At 54.1% G+C, this 15,923-nt stretch overlaps 1 protein-coding gene across 1 annotated transcript; it reads left to right on the top strand.

Moving 5' to 3' along the window:
• Positions 1-1,986: 1,986 nt before the first annotated feature.
• CATSPER2 (cation channel sperm associated 2) lies at positions 1,987-15,215 on the top strand. The gene is made up of 12 exons (XM_054042133.1): positions 1,987-1,998; positions 2,067-2,226; positions 3,032-3,205; positions 4,581-4,649; positions 5,713-5,885; positions 6,612-6,767; positions 7,116-7,240; positions 8,173-8,351; positions 10,041-10,140; positions 13,696-13,796; positions 14,188-14,349; positions 15,184-15,215. Exons 1-12 carry the CDS (start codon positions 1,987-1,989, stop codon positions 15,213-15,215), a joined length of 1,443 nt encoding a protein of 480 aa, XP_053898108.1.
• Positions 15,216-15,923: the final 708 nt, after the last annotated feature.

Genomic DNA, 15,923 nt, shown 5'->3' with positions numbered 1-15,923 from the left:
GTGATGCTGCATGGCTTGCCCTGGAGGAAGAGTGAGACCCTCAGGGGGTCTGGCTCACTGAAGGGGTCCTCCCAGAGACTGTTCCAAAGCTGGGGCCATAGCACTGATCCTGGGGATCCGTGACAGGGCACTCTGAGGAGAGGTAAAGGCAGGAGGCCTTAAGGGGTGCGCCAAGATCAGAAAAGAGACAGAGGTACAACTGGCCCGGTAACCATGACAACTTGTTTTGTGAAGCAGCGGCTGGCAGTTCCTTCACAGCTCCCTTCCTGCTCAGGAGTGACTGGAAGGGAAAAGCAGCCCTCGTGATTCACAAGCAGCACTTACTGCACTTCTTGGTGCAGACTTGAGTCCCAGAGAGCCACAACTGGTGGTTCAAGCATAACCTGAGATGCTGGAGCGTGTGCCTGGGCAGTGGTTCTTCAAACACTTTCAAACTGAAGGTTGCTTCTTTATCTGCCTGTATCTTCTTTATCTGAGACCTTCTTGGATGCTCCCCACTGCACCCTCCTGCACCTTCCCTATTGCAACAGTAGCACCCGGGTCCATGAAAAAGCTTTGTGCAGGATGAGGAAAGGCATAGTCCACACAAGCTGAGTAGGGTCCCAGCACCTTCCACCCACTGGCAGCCCTGCCAATCAGCGCCTTCCCCTCCCTCCCTGCACCTCCTGATCAGCTGTTTCATGCTGTGCAAGAGACTCCAGGGGGAGGAGTGAGGGCAGGGCAGGCTCAGGGGAGGGGGTGGGAAAGGGTGGAGTGGGGGCAGGGCCTGTGGCAAAACCAGGGGCTGAGCAGTGAGCACCCCCCCCAGCACATTGGGAAGTTGGTGCCTGTAGCTCCAGCCCCGGAGTTGGTGCCTGTACAAGGAGCCATATACTAACTTCTGAAGAGCCGCACATGACTCCAGAGCAGGTTGGCCACCCCTGGCCTAGGATCTCTATCTGGACCGCCCAGCTCTGGGCCTACTTCCTCCTTTTGATTTCCTCCCACTCCCCCAGGCTTGGTGTTTTCCACAGGTGTGGCAAGGCCAGCTTCAGCCATGGTGTCCAGATCTGATCATTAACCCCTTCCTTCCTTGCTCCAGTAGGGGGTTTGTGCACCTTGACACACTCTAATGCACTGGGTGTGTCTGGAATGTTTTATTTTCTCTTCCAGATTCTGGATTTTACAATTATTAGTGGTTACAGCTCTGACTGCTCTGATCCACCTGGGCCACTGTGAAGTTCTGTCCTTGTGTCATCAGTGCATTTGATCACAGATGAATTCACACGTAAAAGACGTTAACAGAGTCCAGGACCCAAGTCAGACAGAGAAACAGAACTCTGCTTGGAGCCTTTGCCCACAGGACATTTTCCCCCTATCCCTCAGAGAGAAGTTTTCTCTGAAGACTGCCAGAGCACAGCAGAAGCTTTTAGATGGCCAGACTGCCTCTGATTTCAGGAGCACATGCTCAGGCTTGGAAGGATTCAATTTTTGTTATCAGTAAATGTTGGCAAACATCGATGTCACCACACACAGACAAATCGGCGAACAAATATTTCCAGTCGTGATAACAGAAATTTACAGATAGGCAAAGTAAGACAAATGCTGCTTGGGAACTTCAGAGTCAGCTTGAAAGATGTTTACTCTATGTTCTGACATGTGATGCTGACAGTTTGTGCTTTGATCGCTATAACGTTTTAACGTTTTGAATATTGGGGACTACTGTCATCAAACAACAATTGTTTGACCCCCTCGACTTCCCACAACTGTGAAACTTTAACTAGATGAAAGTAAAAAAAAAAAAATTAATAAATATTGATCCTATCCATCAAAACTGTTAAAAAAGAAATCAACTTCTGCCAAGCCGCTCATGTTCCACTGAGCACCTGCCAGCCGTGTCCCCTTCCTTTAGTCCAGACTGTGAGGTCACTGCAGAGTTCTGTGATGATACAGCAAAGAACCTTCTGAGCCACGCAGGGAACAAGAAGGAGAAGCCAAGCTGGACTCATGAATCCCCAGGTAAGAGCTCTCTTTGGGGGGGGGTCTCCGTTTCAGACTGGCTCCATGCTGCTGCTTTCTCTTTTCAGAGCCCAGAGGATGGTTCCCAAACCAAAGTCAGCTCCCCATTTACACTGCTTCCCCGAGCTGACGCCATTCGCTCCAAGCTGATCTACACCTTCTACTTGATTGACCACCTTCAGGGACTGAGCCATGCCATCCCACGGCACAATATCAAGGATTTCCTTGGTAACAAACCACTCTCACTATGCCAACAGCTGGGGTCCTGTGAGGGGGTGGAATGACTGAGGAGCTCAGACACCTCTCAGCATCTCACCTTGAGTGCTCCTCTCTCCCCACAAACCACATGCAGGGACCCCCACCCCCCAGCAATATGCCCTATGCTTCTCGCTCTGCTGGACAGGCCTGCCGAGTTTCTCCATGCTGAGGTCACTGGAGAGAGCTCTGGGCACTGAAGGTGGTGAGCCCATCTCTCTCCTAGGGTTTGACAAGTGCCCACACTGCGGGATCAGAACATGCGGGTGTTTCTCTCCCCAGGAGCAGGGTTGCTGACATGAACCTAGCATTGACTCCGGAGGAGGTGTGGGCAAGGTGGTGGGTTCCTGGAGGTGCCAGCCTGATTGGCTTCCCTCCACATCCTAGCTGCAAATGGCTGTGACATGGCTGGGGCTGCAGCGGGGCCGTGGCTCTATACTGGGGTTTGGGTGAGTTGTCTAAGCTGCTCTCTTACCTGTATTTATTCTCCACAACTGAGGCAGGAAAGGCCAGATCCTCAAAATGGATGGACATTAGAAGCCTAAATACCTTTGAGGATCTGGGCCAAAATGTGCTTTTCTGCACCCATGCAGCTCCCCCAGGGGTATCACGCAGCAGTGCAGGCAGGGGACAGGCATTTTCACCCCCTCTCCTTACTGGATGGAACTCTCTCCTCCTGGGGACAGGTCTAGCTGTGCTGGACTCTCTGGCTCCTCTTCCTCCCTGCATGTCCTCCAGGAACGGCCTGGGAGGAGTTTTGTGTCACTGTTCCCTACAGACCCCCAGAAGCAGAGGAAGCTGATGCTCACAGACCATCACCAGCTGGTTTGTTTCAACATAACCCCGGTCAGGAACACCATCATCACCCCAGAGAAACGCCTACGCAACCGCATCCAAGTGCGCTGCAGCCGCTGGCCTCCCCTGACCATGTGGGCATCCTGGGTCCTGAACAGTATCCTTTGACAAATCAGGACTCACACTGCCATTGGGCGAGTCAGGGGGGCTGGTATGAAGAGAAGGAAAAAATAGACCCTAAGTGTGATAGGCAGAATCAGCTGCAAGAGAAGTGATGGAATCCCAGTAGCTTGGGACTGGACAAAGCGGAGAGTTGACCGGCAGGGGGCTGGATAAATCTTTTCCATCTCTGTATTCTGTGGTTCTAGTGCAGCGGCAGACAAACCTTTTTGGCCTGAGGGCCGCATCGGGTTTTGTAAATTGTATGGAGGGCCGGTTAGGGGAGGGAGTCATGGCCTGGCCCCCACCTCCTATCTTCCCCTCCCCCCCAGGACTCCTATCGCATCCAACCCTCCCGTTCCCTGACGGCTCCCCCCGGGACCCCTGCCCCATCCACAAACCCCCACTCCCTGTCCCCTAGCTGCCCCCGGACTCCTGCCACCCCATCCAACCCCCCTCCTTCCTGGCTGCCCCCCTGGGACCCCTGCCCCATCCAACCACCCCTTCTTCCTGACTCCCCCCCAGCTCCCATTCAACCCCGTTTCCCCCCCGAACGCCCCAACCCCTATCCACACCCCTGACCACCACCCCAAACTCCCCAGACCTCTATCCAACCCTCCCGCTCCCTGCCCCCTTACCGTGCTGCCTGGAGCACCGGTGGCTGGTGGTGCTACAGCCGCACCGCCTGGCTGGAGCCAGGCCATGCCACCGCCGCCTCCACCACACAGCACAGAGACCGGGTCAAGCTGGGCTCTGCTGCCCCAGGAGCTCACAGCCCCACCACCCAGAGCATTGCGCTGGCGGCGGAGAGAGCTGAGGCTGCGGGGCGGGGGAGGGGAAACAGCCTCCCGGGCCAGGAGCTTGGGGGCCGGGCAGGACAGTCCCGCGGGCCATATTTGCCCACCTCTGTTCTAGTGGTCAGTGCTTCCCACCTGTATATAAAGTCCAATTTAGTGGATGAAATCTGAATTGTTGTTGCCTAATGAGGGGTGGGGTAAGTGCCATGGGAACGGTGGTCAGGGTAGAGATAAAGGCCAGGAAATGGGCACTTTGAGGCTCCAAGCTAGAGGTGGATGGTTGTTTCTCCACATGCCTTTCCTCTGACATGGGCAAACAGCTCATGATCTCCTGTCTGCCGGTCCAGGGCTGAGGCACAATGTTGAGGGTGTGTTAGGATGCTTGTGCTGGTATTTGGGCTTTATGGGATGCTGTGCTCCTTTGGGGGTTGTGTGTGGAGCTCTGTTACTTCAGCAGTAGAGCTGCTCTGGATACTACCCATTGTCTTCTGAGTTCTCAAGCGTAGATGCCCCAGCCCCTGTAGAGTCTGACGGAATAACACAGTTTTTTGCATATTTCTCAGCAAGAAACCCCAGGTACCATCTTCAAAAGCTTCATCATCTGTCTCATCTTCCTGAACATGCTGGTTCTTATGATCAAGAGCGGTGAGAGGGAGACAGGGCCTCCATTCGCGTGCAAGTAGTGCCAGCCTGACAGCCTTGGGAGCTGAGCCCTCTGTGCCCAAGCATATATAGTGCTTGTGGGCCCAGGCCCCTGCAGCCTGCCTCCAGAGGCAAGAGGGGTCTCCTGGGCCAGTTCATAATTGGAGCAAGGAGACTGCCAATGAGAACCAAGTTATGGTGGTTTTGTGGTGTAGGCACCTGTCCATGACGTATTGAATTCAGAGCACCATCTAATTTCAGCTAAGCCACCAACTAGACATCAGATGGTGACTGTTCTCAATCACTGCTGCCCTGGCCTAGAGCCAGTGACATAGAGGTGGAGAGCTCAGAGCCCTTCATTACTGGACACCAGTTCCTTCCACGGGCTCATTTCTCTCCCAGTTCTTTCCACTCCTGGCTGGTGCTGTCTCCCCTCCACGTCCCTGTCTCCCACAGGGCTTAGGCACTCAGCCCCCACTCAGCCCTTTTCACTAGGGCGACGTCCTTCTATAGTGCGCCACTTGTTATAGAGGCTTTGGTGCCTGGCAGAGATTGAAGTCCCTGGTGCAAGGAGGCCACAATCCAAGCTTGGGCTGACTGAGACAGGATGTGGGGGAGGGAGTTGCTGAGGCCTCTCCTGTGCCCACCTCCCCCAAGAGTCCTCACATCTCCAGTCTCCACTAGCGAGGAGCCGCTTCCAGGGCCAGAGGAGAAGGACTTGACTATGCTAAACGTTACCAGGCAGGGTACCACCGCCACTAGCACCTTAGGCGTGTGTGGAGCAGCAACGTGCACCCTGAACAGTCTGCCCCACAGGGCACAGCCAGCAAATGCCTGAGTGCTGCGAGTTCCCAGAGACCAGTTACTTAGTGCTTCTCAACTGGTGCCCTCCGACTCCAGGTCCAGCTTTGACTGAGCATGGCAGGATCCTCAGCTGGGGCTGGACATGTCGAATAGTCAGTGATACACAAGGAGTTTCTGCCTGTCCCCCCTTCATGGTGTTTCCGTTCCCCAGTCAACACTTTGCTGGAGCCAGGCTTCAGCAACTGTATCTTGTGCTTCCCAGAGGTGATGGACAAGATGGATGCCAGCCTGGTGAGCCTGAAGCTCACCTTAGAGGTGACTGTCTGGGTCATCCTCCTCATTTTTATCATGGAGATTTTGCTGAATTGGATTGTCAGTTTCAGAGGCTTCTGGAAAAGCAGCTGGAATGTCTTCGACTTCAGCGTTACTGTGGTGGTGAGAGACACGGGGGAGTCAACAGGGGAGGGGAAGCAAAGGGCAATGCATGGACCACAAGACTAGCTCCCTGTTGCTTCATCACCTCGAGTAGCCTTGTGCCCAGAAAGGTCTGGTGGGACTCACAGTTCAGGGGGCTTTCTCAAGGGGTCCCAATGCAGGACAGAGACTGCTCCTCTTTGGCTACTCAGGCTCGTTATTGGTCATGTATTGTGGTGCCCAAATGCCTCAAAACTACCAGTGGTTTTGTGATGCTTACATCTGCCCTCTAGGGGTTCCAGTCCATCACCCAGTTCCAGCATCAGCACTTTGGGCTATGTGGTGTCTCTTCTGGCCCCAGCTCCTGGAGTCATGTGATTGTGAAACTCAGCTTTCATTATAAGAAAAAAAATAAAAGGGAAGTTTCTGGTTAGGGAGAAAAAGCTGGAAAATGTGACCCCTAAAGGCTCAGAACTTAGAAAGCAAAGACAGAACCCAGAATTTATTATTTTTAAAGCCATGATTCTGGGGGCGCCGACTCAGAGCCGGTCCCTCTTACACTCCCTGCCAGCCTGGCTCAAATCTTGGGGGAGAAGGCTGCAATGCAGAGGGGTGGTGGTGGGTTGATGCCCTGTTAAGTGGCTGTGTGTGTGGGGAGGGGGCAGGTGGGGTGTGGCATGGCCTGACTGTGCAGGGCAGCATAACCTGAGCATGGTCATCTTGCTGCTCTGTTCCCTTGGCTCATAGTCTGTGATCCCCGAGTTCCTGGACTTCATTGGCATAACCAACAAGATAGCTGCCATGAGAATCATCAGGGCCTTTCGCATCCTCCGCACCTTAAAGCTCTTCTCCAAATTCCGGCAAGTTCGGGTGATCATCCTGGCAATAGCAAAGACCTTGAAGGTACAAGACCGGTGAGGTGGGGGCATGCTGAGACAGGTGCCAGGGCTCGGGGGGAGCTGCATGTGTGCCAAACTCCCTCCTGTTGGTTAGTTTCCCAGCACTCAGCCTTGCCCTGGGCACATAGCACTGGCCCCCCAGCACTGCCACCTGCCCTGTTTGTGGAACCCCAGCCCCTATTGCTCACACACAGGTTAATTTTTTAACAACCCCCCCACCCCCAGGAGACCTTGACTGCACCTGCCCCATTTTGCCTTGGCCTAGCCCACCCCTTTGTTGAGCAGCATCCTTGCTGCACTATGTCCCTGGGCAGCATCAGCCCCGACTCCTCTCTGCTTCTCCCTTGCCCAGGCCATGACCTTCATCCTGCTGCTCTTGGTGGTTTTCTTCTACGTGTTTGCCGTATCTGGCATCTTCTTCTTCAAGAGCTACAGTCGGTCAGACCGCACCGACCTGGAGTACAGCATGTATTTCAGGTACATCTGCTTGCTTCTGGTAGTGGAATGCCCTGTCACCCAGCAGCAAGACACCCTCTTCCCTCTGGCTATAGGGGTTGCCGTCCTACTCTTTCACCTTTCTATTCCTGCTCCTCAGCGGGGTGATCTCCCAGCCTCCGGGAGGACATGGGGCGGCAGAGCCAGCTGGAAGGAGCGGAGCAGTGGGGATGCGGGCGGGGGGGATACACTGACACTTTACAGCTGGGCCCTGATGGGTGCTGGGCTCCCGTGGGACACCCGCAAGGCCTAGCAGCTGCCAAAAGCTGGTCTTTGTGCTTGATGGCACCCACCTCGCCCCTCAGACTCCAGTGTACGTACGTGGTCTAACTCTGGAACTGCTGGTGCTTTTGGAGATGCCGAGGGCAGTCATGGTGCCGTGTAGCATTGATACAAGGCTGCAGCTCACAAGCCCTCGCCAGTGTCTGACTTGGACCATATTAGTCTAGACCTCCATGTGAGGGGGGCAGTGGCGTAGCCAGGTGGAGGGAACGGGGGAGCGATCAAAAAAAAGGCACCACCTGCTGCGGTGCTTTTACTCACCCGGCGGCGCTCTGGCTCTTCGGCGGTGGGCCCTTCACTCGCTCCGGGTGTCTTCGGCGGCACTGAAGATCCCGCCGCCGGGTGAGTAAAAGCGCCGCAGCGGGTGGCGCCTTTTTTTTTGAATGCTGGGGCCAAGCAAACGGCTCACCTGAGTGTCACGCTGTCACCTTCCCAGAATAAGGGCCACAACTAACTGTTGCCAGCCCCCTCCTCTGCAGCATGCAGCACTCATCACCACTGCCTCTGCACTTGGACTCAGCCGAGAGATCACCAGCAAAGCAGCAGGTGGCCCAGAGACAACTTGGATCCCGCAGGCATCACTAGGCCTCACGGTCAAAGCACCATGCCCTGAAGCTGTTCTCTGCCTGCAGGGATCTCCCCAACACGCTGGTGACACTCTTCATCCTCTTCACCATGGATCACTGGTACGCCCTGCTCCAGGACACCTGGAAGATACCCGAGATGAACAAGGTCATCAGCAGCCTCTACATCATCCTCTGGCTGCTGATTGGATCCTTCATGTTCAGGAACTTCTTTGTGGCAATTATGGGTAAGTGCCTAGGCCCCGCACACTGCCAAGGCTGCAGGAACATTACAGCCTCCCATGCTGGCATGCAGTAGGGTCTGGCAGCCCCCATGCAAAGCCCTCTGCCCATGGTGGCTCACTATTGCTACATCTAGTTCCCCTGCAAAGCAAAGTATGGGCCCTTCTCAGCTTCTGGTGGCACCTGGTTTAGGCTCATATGGGGGGCTTTCGCTTATAAACTCAGGACATGTCTTGCCCCGGTCCTTGCAGACTCTCTGGACAACTAGAAAACTCCTAGAATCCCAGCAGGACAGGGACCAGGCATAGGAAAGCAGAGTAATTGTGGGGTGGGGATTGTGATTCGGTCACACCTGTTTAACTGAATCATCTCCATGTCTAGTTGGCAGCCGGTATCAAGCGGAGTGCCCCCTGGGTCGGTCCTGGGGCCGGTTTTGTTCAATATCTTCATTAATGATCTGGAGGATGGCGTGGACTGTGCACTCTCAGCAAGTTTGCAGATGACACTAAACTGGGAGGAGTGGTAGATACGCTGGAGGGTAGGGATAGGATACAGAGGGACCTAGACAAATTAGAGGATTGGGCCAAAAGAAATCTGATGAGGTTCAACAATGACAAGTGCAGAGTCCTGCACTTAGGACGGAAGAATCCCATGCACTGCTACAGACTAGGGACTGATGGCTAGGTAGCAGTTCTACAGAAAAGGACCTAGCGGTGACAGTGGATGAGAAGCTGGATATGAGTCGACTGTGTGCCCTTGTTGCCAAGAAGGCTAATGGCATTTTGGGCTGTATAAGTAGGGGCATTGCCAGCATATCAAAGGACGTGATCATTCCCCTCTATTCGGTATTGGTGAGGCCTCATCTGGAGTACTGTGTCCAGTTTTGGGCCCCACACTACAAGAAAGATGTGGAAAAATTTGAAAGAGTCCAGCGGAGGGCAATAAAAATGATTAGGGGTCTGGAGCACATGACTTATGAGGAGAGGCTGAGGAAACTGGGATTGTTTAGTCTGCAGAAGAGAAGAATGAGGGGGGATTTGATAGCTGCTTTCAACTACCTGAAGGGGGGTTCCAAAGAGGATGGATCTAGACTGTTCTCAGTGGTACCTGATGACAGAACAAGGAGTAATGGTCTGAAGTTGTAGTGGGGGAGGTTTAGGTTGGATATTAGGAAAATCTTTTTCACTAGGAGGGTGGTGAAGCACTGGAATGGGTTTGCCTACAGAGGTGGTGGAATCTCCTTCCTTAGAGGTTTTTAATGTCAGGCTTGACAAAGCCCTGGCTAGAATGATTTGAGCAGGGGTTGGACTAGATGACCTCCTAAGGTCTCTTCCAACCCTGATATTCTATGAAACTGGGAGGACTGGTGCCAAAGGTTCAACACCCTACCCCTTTGGTTAGGGGCTGAAGGAATCCCAGCCCAGCCCTGTGGTACTCCAGGGAGACCGCCAGCAAAAAGAAGGTACAATTTGATGTTCATATGGTAACAGACAATGCAGAAATAAACCCTGTTTTTAAAATAACCTTCTGGATGCTGCCCTAGATCCCAGCTCGCCAGGCATAAAGTCTAGTGGGCTCCATGCAGCAATGGTACAAGGAAGGGTAATAGTCCGTAGGGAGCCTCCATACCCCCACTGTCCCTCCTAAGACCCTCAGGACCCCCCCGGGCTTAATGGGGGCTCTGGGTTTGTCAGTGACTAATTTCCAGACTATCCGGAATGACCTGGCTGAAGAGGTGAAGCAGATAGAGGCCCAGAAGAAAGCAGATTTATTTAAAATACAGATTAGAGACAGGTGAGTGAGCACAGCACCCACCACATTTCAGGCTGGTCTGGGAGTTCCCCTAGCAGCCAGGGACCACACCTTCTAGTCTACCCTCCTGTGCAGCCCAGGCCACTGGTCCCCCCCGCCACCAACATCAGACCAAAGTATGACAGCCCCCAGGAGATGCATCTGTCCTGTGCCCCAGCAGAACCCAGGAGGGACCAAGGGGCGCCAGTGGCCACGGCCCCTGCAGTGGCAGGAGATGATTATGTGAGATGGTTACGGGGTCAAGGGTGCAATCCAGAGCAGCAAGGGGCTGAGTCATCACCTGCCCTGTAACCCTGGGGGTCTCAAATGCTTTGCTACTATAACTCCCTGCCCAGCATGTTCACAGTCAGCCCCCGCAGTGTCTGCGTGCTTCATAGCCCTGGTCCAGCAGCTCTGACCCCAGCAGCCTGCCAGCTCCACTCCAGTCACGGTCCCTGCTCTCTACCAGGCGTGGGTGCTACTTGCAGAGTGATGCCAACGTACACCCAGTCCTAAATCTTCCCCCATCCATGTGCTCTGTAATGTCCAGCCCTCTCCTGGACAGGTCAGAGACATAATATGGCTTGTTTGTTCCTCAAGACACAAAAGAACATCACAGCACATTTACTGGGGTAAATACACCCTCTTCTACACACACAGCATTGAGTTGGTTTACAGTAAAAATAATAATAAAAAGTAAGTATTAACAATAGGTCCTAGGGTCAGTGATCCCAACTAACAGGAATAAAGTTAGAAGGGTTACAACACACATCTAAAAGTCTCAAGCTTAATCCAGCAAGCTGCAGGCTTTGTTCAAGCTGTTGTCTCTGACCAGTCATTCATCTTTGCCATCATGGCTGACTTTCCCTGTCAGAACCTTCCACAGAAGTACCAGGTGCTGGTTACCCTTGTCTTTCTAGGTGAAAGATCTTTGCCTAAGAAGGTTTATCACCTACACTTAGGCTATGTCTACACTGGCATTTGAACGACAAAAGTTTTGTCTTTCAGAGGTGTTAACTCTCCCCTCCCCCCAAAAGACAAGTTTTGGCATGACAAGCCCCAGTGAGAACAGCACGTTGTTGGCAGGAGTGCTCCTGCCAACAACGCAAATGGCGCTCATTGGGGGTGGAAGTTTTTTGGCAGCAGGAGAGCTGACAAACCGCGGCTACACTGCCCAACTTTTAGCAGCACATCTGTAGTGATACAGCCATGTTGCTAAAAGCTGTGTAGTGTAGACACAGCCTCAGTTCCCAGAGACTTCAACTCCTGCTTGGCTGAAGGGCCTCTCTGTTTGCACGAGTTCTGTTCCACTCTGTCTGTCCAGTGATACATGCCAAAGACAGTATCTGTCCGTGCATATAGCTCGCAAAGGTCAATGTCTTTGTTTCAAGAGGCACGTGGCCTCATGCTACTTCCCCGCTTCTGTGGGCTTCCCACCCCCTGCACGTAAATGGGGCTGCCGTTGTTTGGAGACGGGTAGACAGGTGTCTTCCCTTGGTCTGGGAGGGATCCTTTTTCTCCCTGATTGGCCACAGACTTTAAAGCACAATATCATTAAGTATCCAGATTCCTTATACAGGGTTAATACAGACATCTCACGATGATATTATTCACCAGCGTGGCATTCCAGAAAAGACCTCACTTGAGACTTTTGTAATACAGTGATACTGTATTCAGTCAGCCGATTCCATTGCTGATCATTCAGGCTCTTTACAGACCAGTAAATCTTTGCAATGAACTTTTCTGAGGTCACCCCTCAAAGTGACGTTCATTCAAGCTGTGGAAGGCGACGGAGTCTGGTGGTGTAGGAAGCTCCCTGCTCTTTCTTCCTCCAGGGATTAGCTTAATAGCTTTGTCTACCTAATGTGTAAAAATGGACCTTCATTGTCCTTGCTTGAAGGCCAGGCTGGCCAGAGAATCAACTACACATTCCTTTGTCTAGCGCAGACTCCCCCAGCATGCCCAGTTTAGTCATAACTGTAGCACGTATCCATAACTCAATCCACACCGTGTACATGCATCACAAGAATACGAATGATCAAGAAGTTAGTAGTTTTCAAATGATACCTCACAAGGTACATTTTGTACAAAGACTATTACAATAGTGTGTAGGGCGTGAATACCGGGGGGTTACGGTCGGAGATATACCCAGATAATCTGGGCAAGTGACCCACACTCACGCTGCAGGGGAAGGCAAAAGCCCCTTGGCACAGATCCACAGGGTTGGTGCTATGCCCCTAGCTTTGGAACAGTCTCTTGGAGGAGCCCCTTTGGTGAGCCAGATCCTCTGGGGGTCTCACTCTGCCTTCAGGGTTGGCCACACGCTCTCATCACCTCTGGAGACAACCTCTGGGGCTCCAGCTTCACAGCAGGAGCTCTGCTAGTGAGTCCAACTGCGACAGCCTGGCAGAGACTCGCCCACTCTGCAGGGACTAAGCACCTCGCCCAGCGGCTGCAGGGACACACGCTGTAAAAACAGGCAGGTTTATAGTCACCTGGACACGCCCAGGGAGGCCTTCGGGCAGCAGAGAAACGAAGGTCCATGCTGGTCAGCCCAGAGCACTTCACCAGCCCCACTGCCGTGAAGCCCAGTTAAGGCTCGCTCCTTCCTTAGTTCCTGGGTGAAAAGCCAAGTCCTTATTATTCCCCCATCTTCCCCCTCCCCATCCTTTGTTCTCCCCTCTGATAGCTAGAAACCATCTTCTAATTTCCAGCCTGAATTTGTTCTTGGCCAGTTTATCCCCATTTGTTCTTGTGCCAACATTGTCCTTTAGCTTCAATAGCCCTTCACCCTCCTTGGTGCTTATCTTCCTGATGTATTTATAGCCAGCAGTCATAGCCCCTTTCTGCCTTCATTGTGCCAGGCTAAACAAGACCAGCTCATCCAGTCTCCTCTCATAAGGCAGGACCTCCGTTCCCCTAGTAGCTCTTCTCTGCATCTGTTCCAGTCTGAATTCATTTTTCTTGCCCATGGGTGACCAGAACTGTACACAGTGCCTCATGCACTGGCATGAATACTTCTCTGCTGGAAATACCTTGCCTGCTAGGAGTGGATTTGCCTTTTTTTGCAGTGCATCACTGATAGCTCATGCTTGATCACAGGATGACTAACATCCCTAGCTCTCTCTCCTCCTCTGCTGCTTCCAATTGAGGTTTGCAGAGATGCCCTTGGCGCGAGCATGGGCATCCATAAGCATTAAGGTATGGCAATGATGGGCGAGTCCTGAGGCACCTGTCCCCCAGAGTAGTGGGTATAGCCCCCCTGCATTCACCACAGCACCCTGTCCTCAGAAGGGCAGGGACCGCAGGGTTTGGCCTTATCTCAGAAAACTCAGCCCTGGGCACAGGCACCTGCATACTATACAGGGCTCTCAGGGCACAGCCCCTGCGCCCACACCCACCCTAGCTGGACCTGGACAGCTTGCCTGCCAAGCCCTTTATTCCAGGCCACGGCTGAGCCAGCCCCAGGGCTGCAGCTGACCTGGGTCGCCATCCGTGGTGGGGTTTAGAACCAGCGTTTCTCTCCAGCGATACGTTGGGTTCCTCTCTCTTCAGCAGGTCTCAAGCCCCAGGCTCAGAGGTGGGCCCAGGAGCAGAGGCAACCTCTAGTGAACCGCAGTCAGAGTACAAGGTGGTAGTGAAGCCGAGCGTGAAGGACTGTAAGTGCACGTGCCCCACCTAGGGCAGGGGGAGCGTTCGCCTAGCTGCAGGAGCCTGAGCAGAGTTGTGCTGAGCTAACGCGGCTTCTGTTCTGCATCTCATTGTGCTGGGGAGGCTGCAGCCTGGGGATACCCCTTCCTGGGCGCACCACACCCAAGGCTTGGGCGCAGGGACAGAGAGCAGCAGAAGGGAAGTCCACAGTGAACCACTCTCCTTCCCCCAGCAGCAGGAGTCCCTGTTCCATGTGCAAGGGGAGGGGGCGTTCGAGACCGAAGGGCCCTTTACCTCCCCTCACAGCAGGGCAGGAATCTCATCCCACCATGCAGGAGATGCACGGGAATCGAGGGGGGCCTTTGCCAGTCCTGAAGCTGCAGCCTTTGCCTTTGCCAGTGGACTGGGAGACATACATCCACCAGAACCTGCAGAGCCTGGTGGCAGTAAATGAGGATGGGCACGTGGTGTGGCCCAGCGACTCCCTCTTCCGCTACTTCGAACTGCTGGAGCAGTTGCAGCACAACCTGGAAGAGCGCAAGAGGCTGCAGCATTACGCAGGTGAGGAGGAGGCAAACAGCAGGGTGAGGGGGGCAGGTTCCTAAGCACACATGGGCGAGCAAGCCCAACAAGGGAAGATGTGCGCCTGCCCCTCCTTTGAGACACTGCCTGGCCTCCTTTCTGCCGGCAGCATTTCATTCTTCTCAGCTCAGCCCTCCCTCCCCCCAGCACCAGTGAAACAACCCCCCAGCTAGGGAACAGGGCTCCCTGCAAGGCAATTTCCATGCCCCAGGCCTGCTCCCACCCGTTTGCTCTTGGGGCAGGGCATGCCCATTGCTATTGGCCAGGAAGGCTAGTTGTCCCCCATTCATAACTAGGTGCCCAGAATGGAAGAGACTGGTCCAGGGGCCACCACCTCAGGGCAGGATCTGCTCTGCACACAGAGCCCACAGTGGCGCTGCCTTTACCCCATGGCCTGGCACGAGCATCCTCCCAGGCTGAACTGCATTGGATTGTCTACCCCTTCCATTTATTTCTCTGACCTCCCTGGGATGTGCAGCTCCTCCCAACTTAGCATCTCCTGAGCATGTAATCGCTGTGCCATGTAGCCTCAGCTTCCTGTCATGCTGTCAGATCAGCACCTCTCCACCCCGCTGCTCAGTACAGCTGCATGAGGGGCTGGTGCTCCAGGACCATGGCAGCTCCCAACCAGCAGAAAGCCGCTAGCTGCAGAGATCTGAACACAGGAGTGGTTGGCCCTTGCCATTCTGCAGGACTGTGTCTCCTCCACTTACGTAATTCGCTACAAGATGATAAGCCCCTGTGATTGGGGGACAGGGCCATTACTTCACCCGCAGCAAACACCCAGACCTCTTCTACCTTCCTTTCCTACAGTCATGGCCTTATTGAACATGGAGGACAAGTAGGGAGCCACGTCCAAGGGGCTCAGTGCAGCAGGAGAGCCCTTCCCACAAGGGGAGAAGTCAGCATCACTACGCTGCAGAGAGAACTACAGAACTGCCTGCAGGAACAGCTGTCCCGACCCCTCCCTCCCGGACTTCCGCATTCCCCCTCCAATCCTGCTGCAGGCTCAAGGCAGCTGGCCCTAGAGGCGGTCTTGAGACCTGGGCTAGATTAAACAGGAAGTAGCAGACCCTTGTACTCTTGGCAGCATGTGCTGATTCAGCCCTCCACCCCCTTCCCTCTAGCTGTGGCTGCCCCCCTCCACTGCACAGCAAAGTGCCCCACAAGCCTGCCTCCCCTTTTCCCTTGGGGTGCTGATGCAGGCTAACTGCACCATGCGGGAGCCTCCGACCTCCAACAAGCAGGCTGGGTCTGGGGCAAGTCAAGAACCAGCCCCCAAGCTGCAGGCCTTGCCTGGCCTGTGCTGCTGTGGGGAGTGCTTCCCCTCAGCTCTCTGCAGGAGGTGGTCAGCAGTGGCAGACAGGGAACGGATAGCAGAGCCTGGATTCTTTATAGATCTGAGCTCCTCCATCCAGTTTACAGGATTCCCATCTGCTCTTGCCCACGGCAGCAGTTCCTTTGGGGCCAGCTGTTACTGGTGCCTCCCCCGTCTGCTAGCATCAGGAGAGCAAAGAGGCATGGGCTAGAGGTCAGCACTGCTACTCTGGGAA

This window comes from Malaclemys terrapin, chromosome 10 (assembly GCF_027887155.1).
Source record: "Malaclemys terrapin pileata isolate rMalTer1 chromosome 10, rMalTer1.hap1, whole genome shotgun sequence".
Taxonomy (NCBI): Eukaryota; Metazoa; Chordata; order Testudines; family Emydidae; genus Malaclemys; species Malaclemys terrapin.
The sequence above is the reverse complement of the archived record's forward strand: the minus strand, read 5'-3'. Positions and strand labels throughout refer to the sequence as shown.

Bases quoted from the DNA above. Each gene is read 5' to 3' on its own strand.
- CATSPER2 (XM_054042133.1), top strand. The intron at 3,206-4,580 runs GTATCCTTTGAC...AAGAAACCCCAG, and splicing joins GGCATCCTGGGTCCTGAACA to GTACCATCTTCAAAAGCTTC. The intron at 10,141-13,695 runs GTGAGTGAGCAC...TCTCTTCAGCAG, and splicing joins AAAATACAGATTAGAGACAG to GTCTCAAGCCCCAGGCTCAG.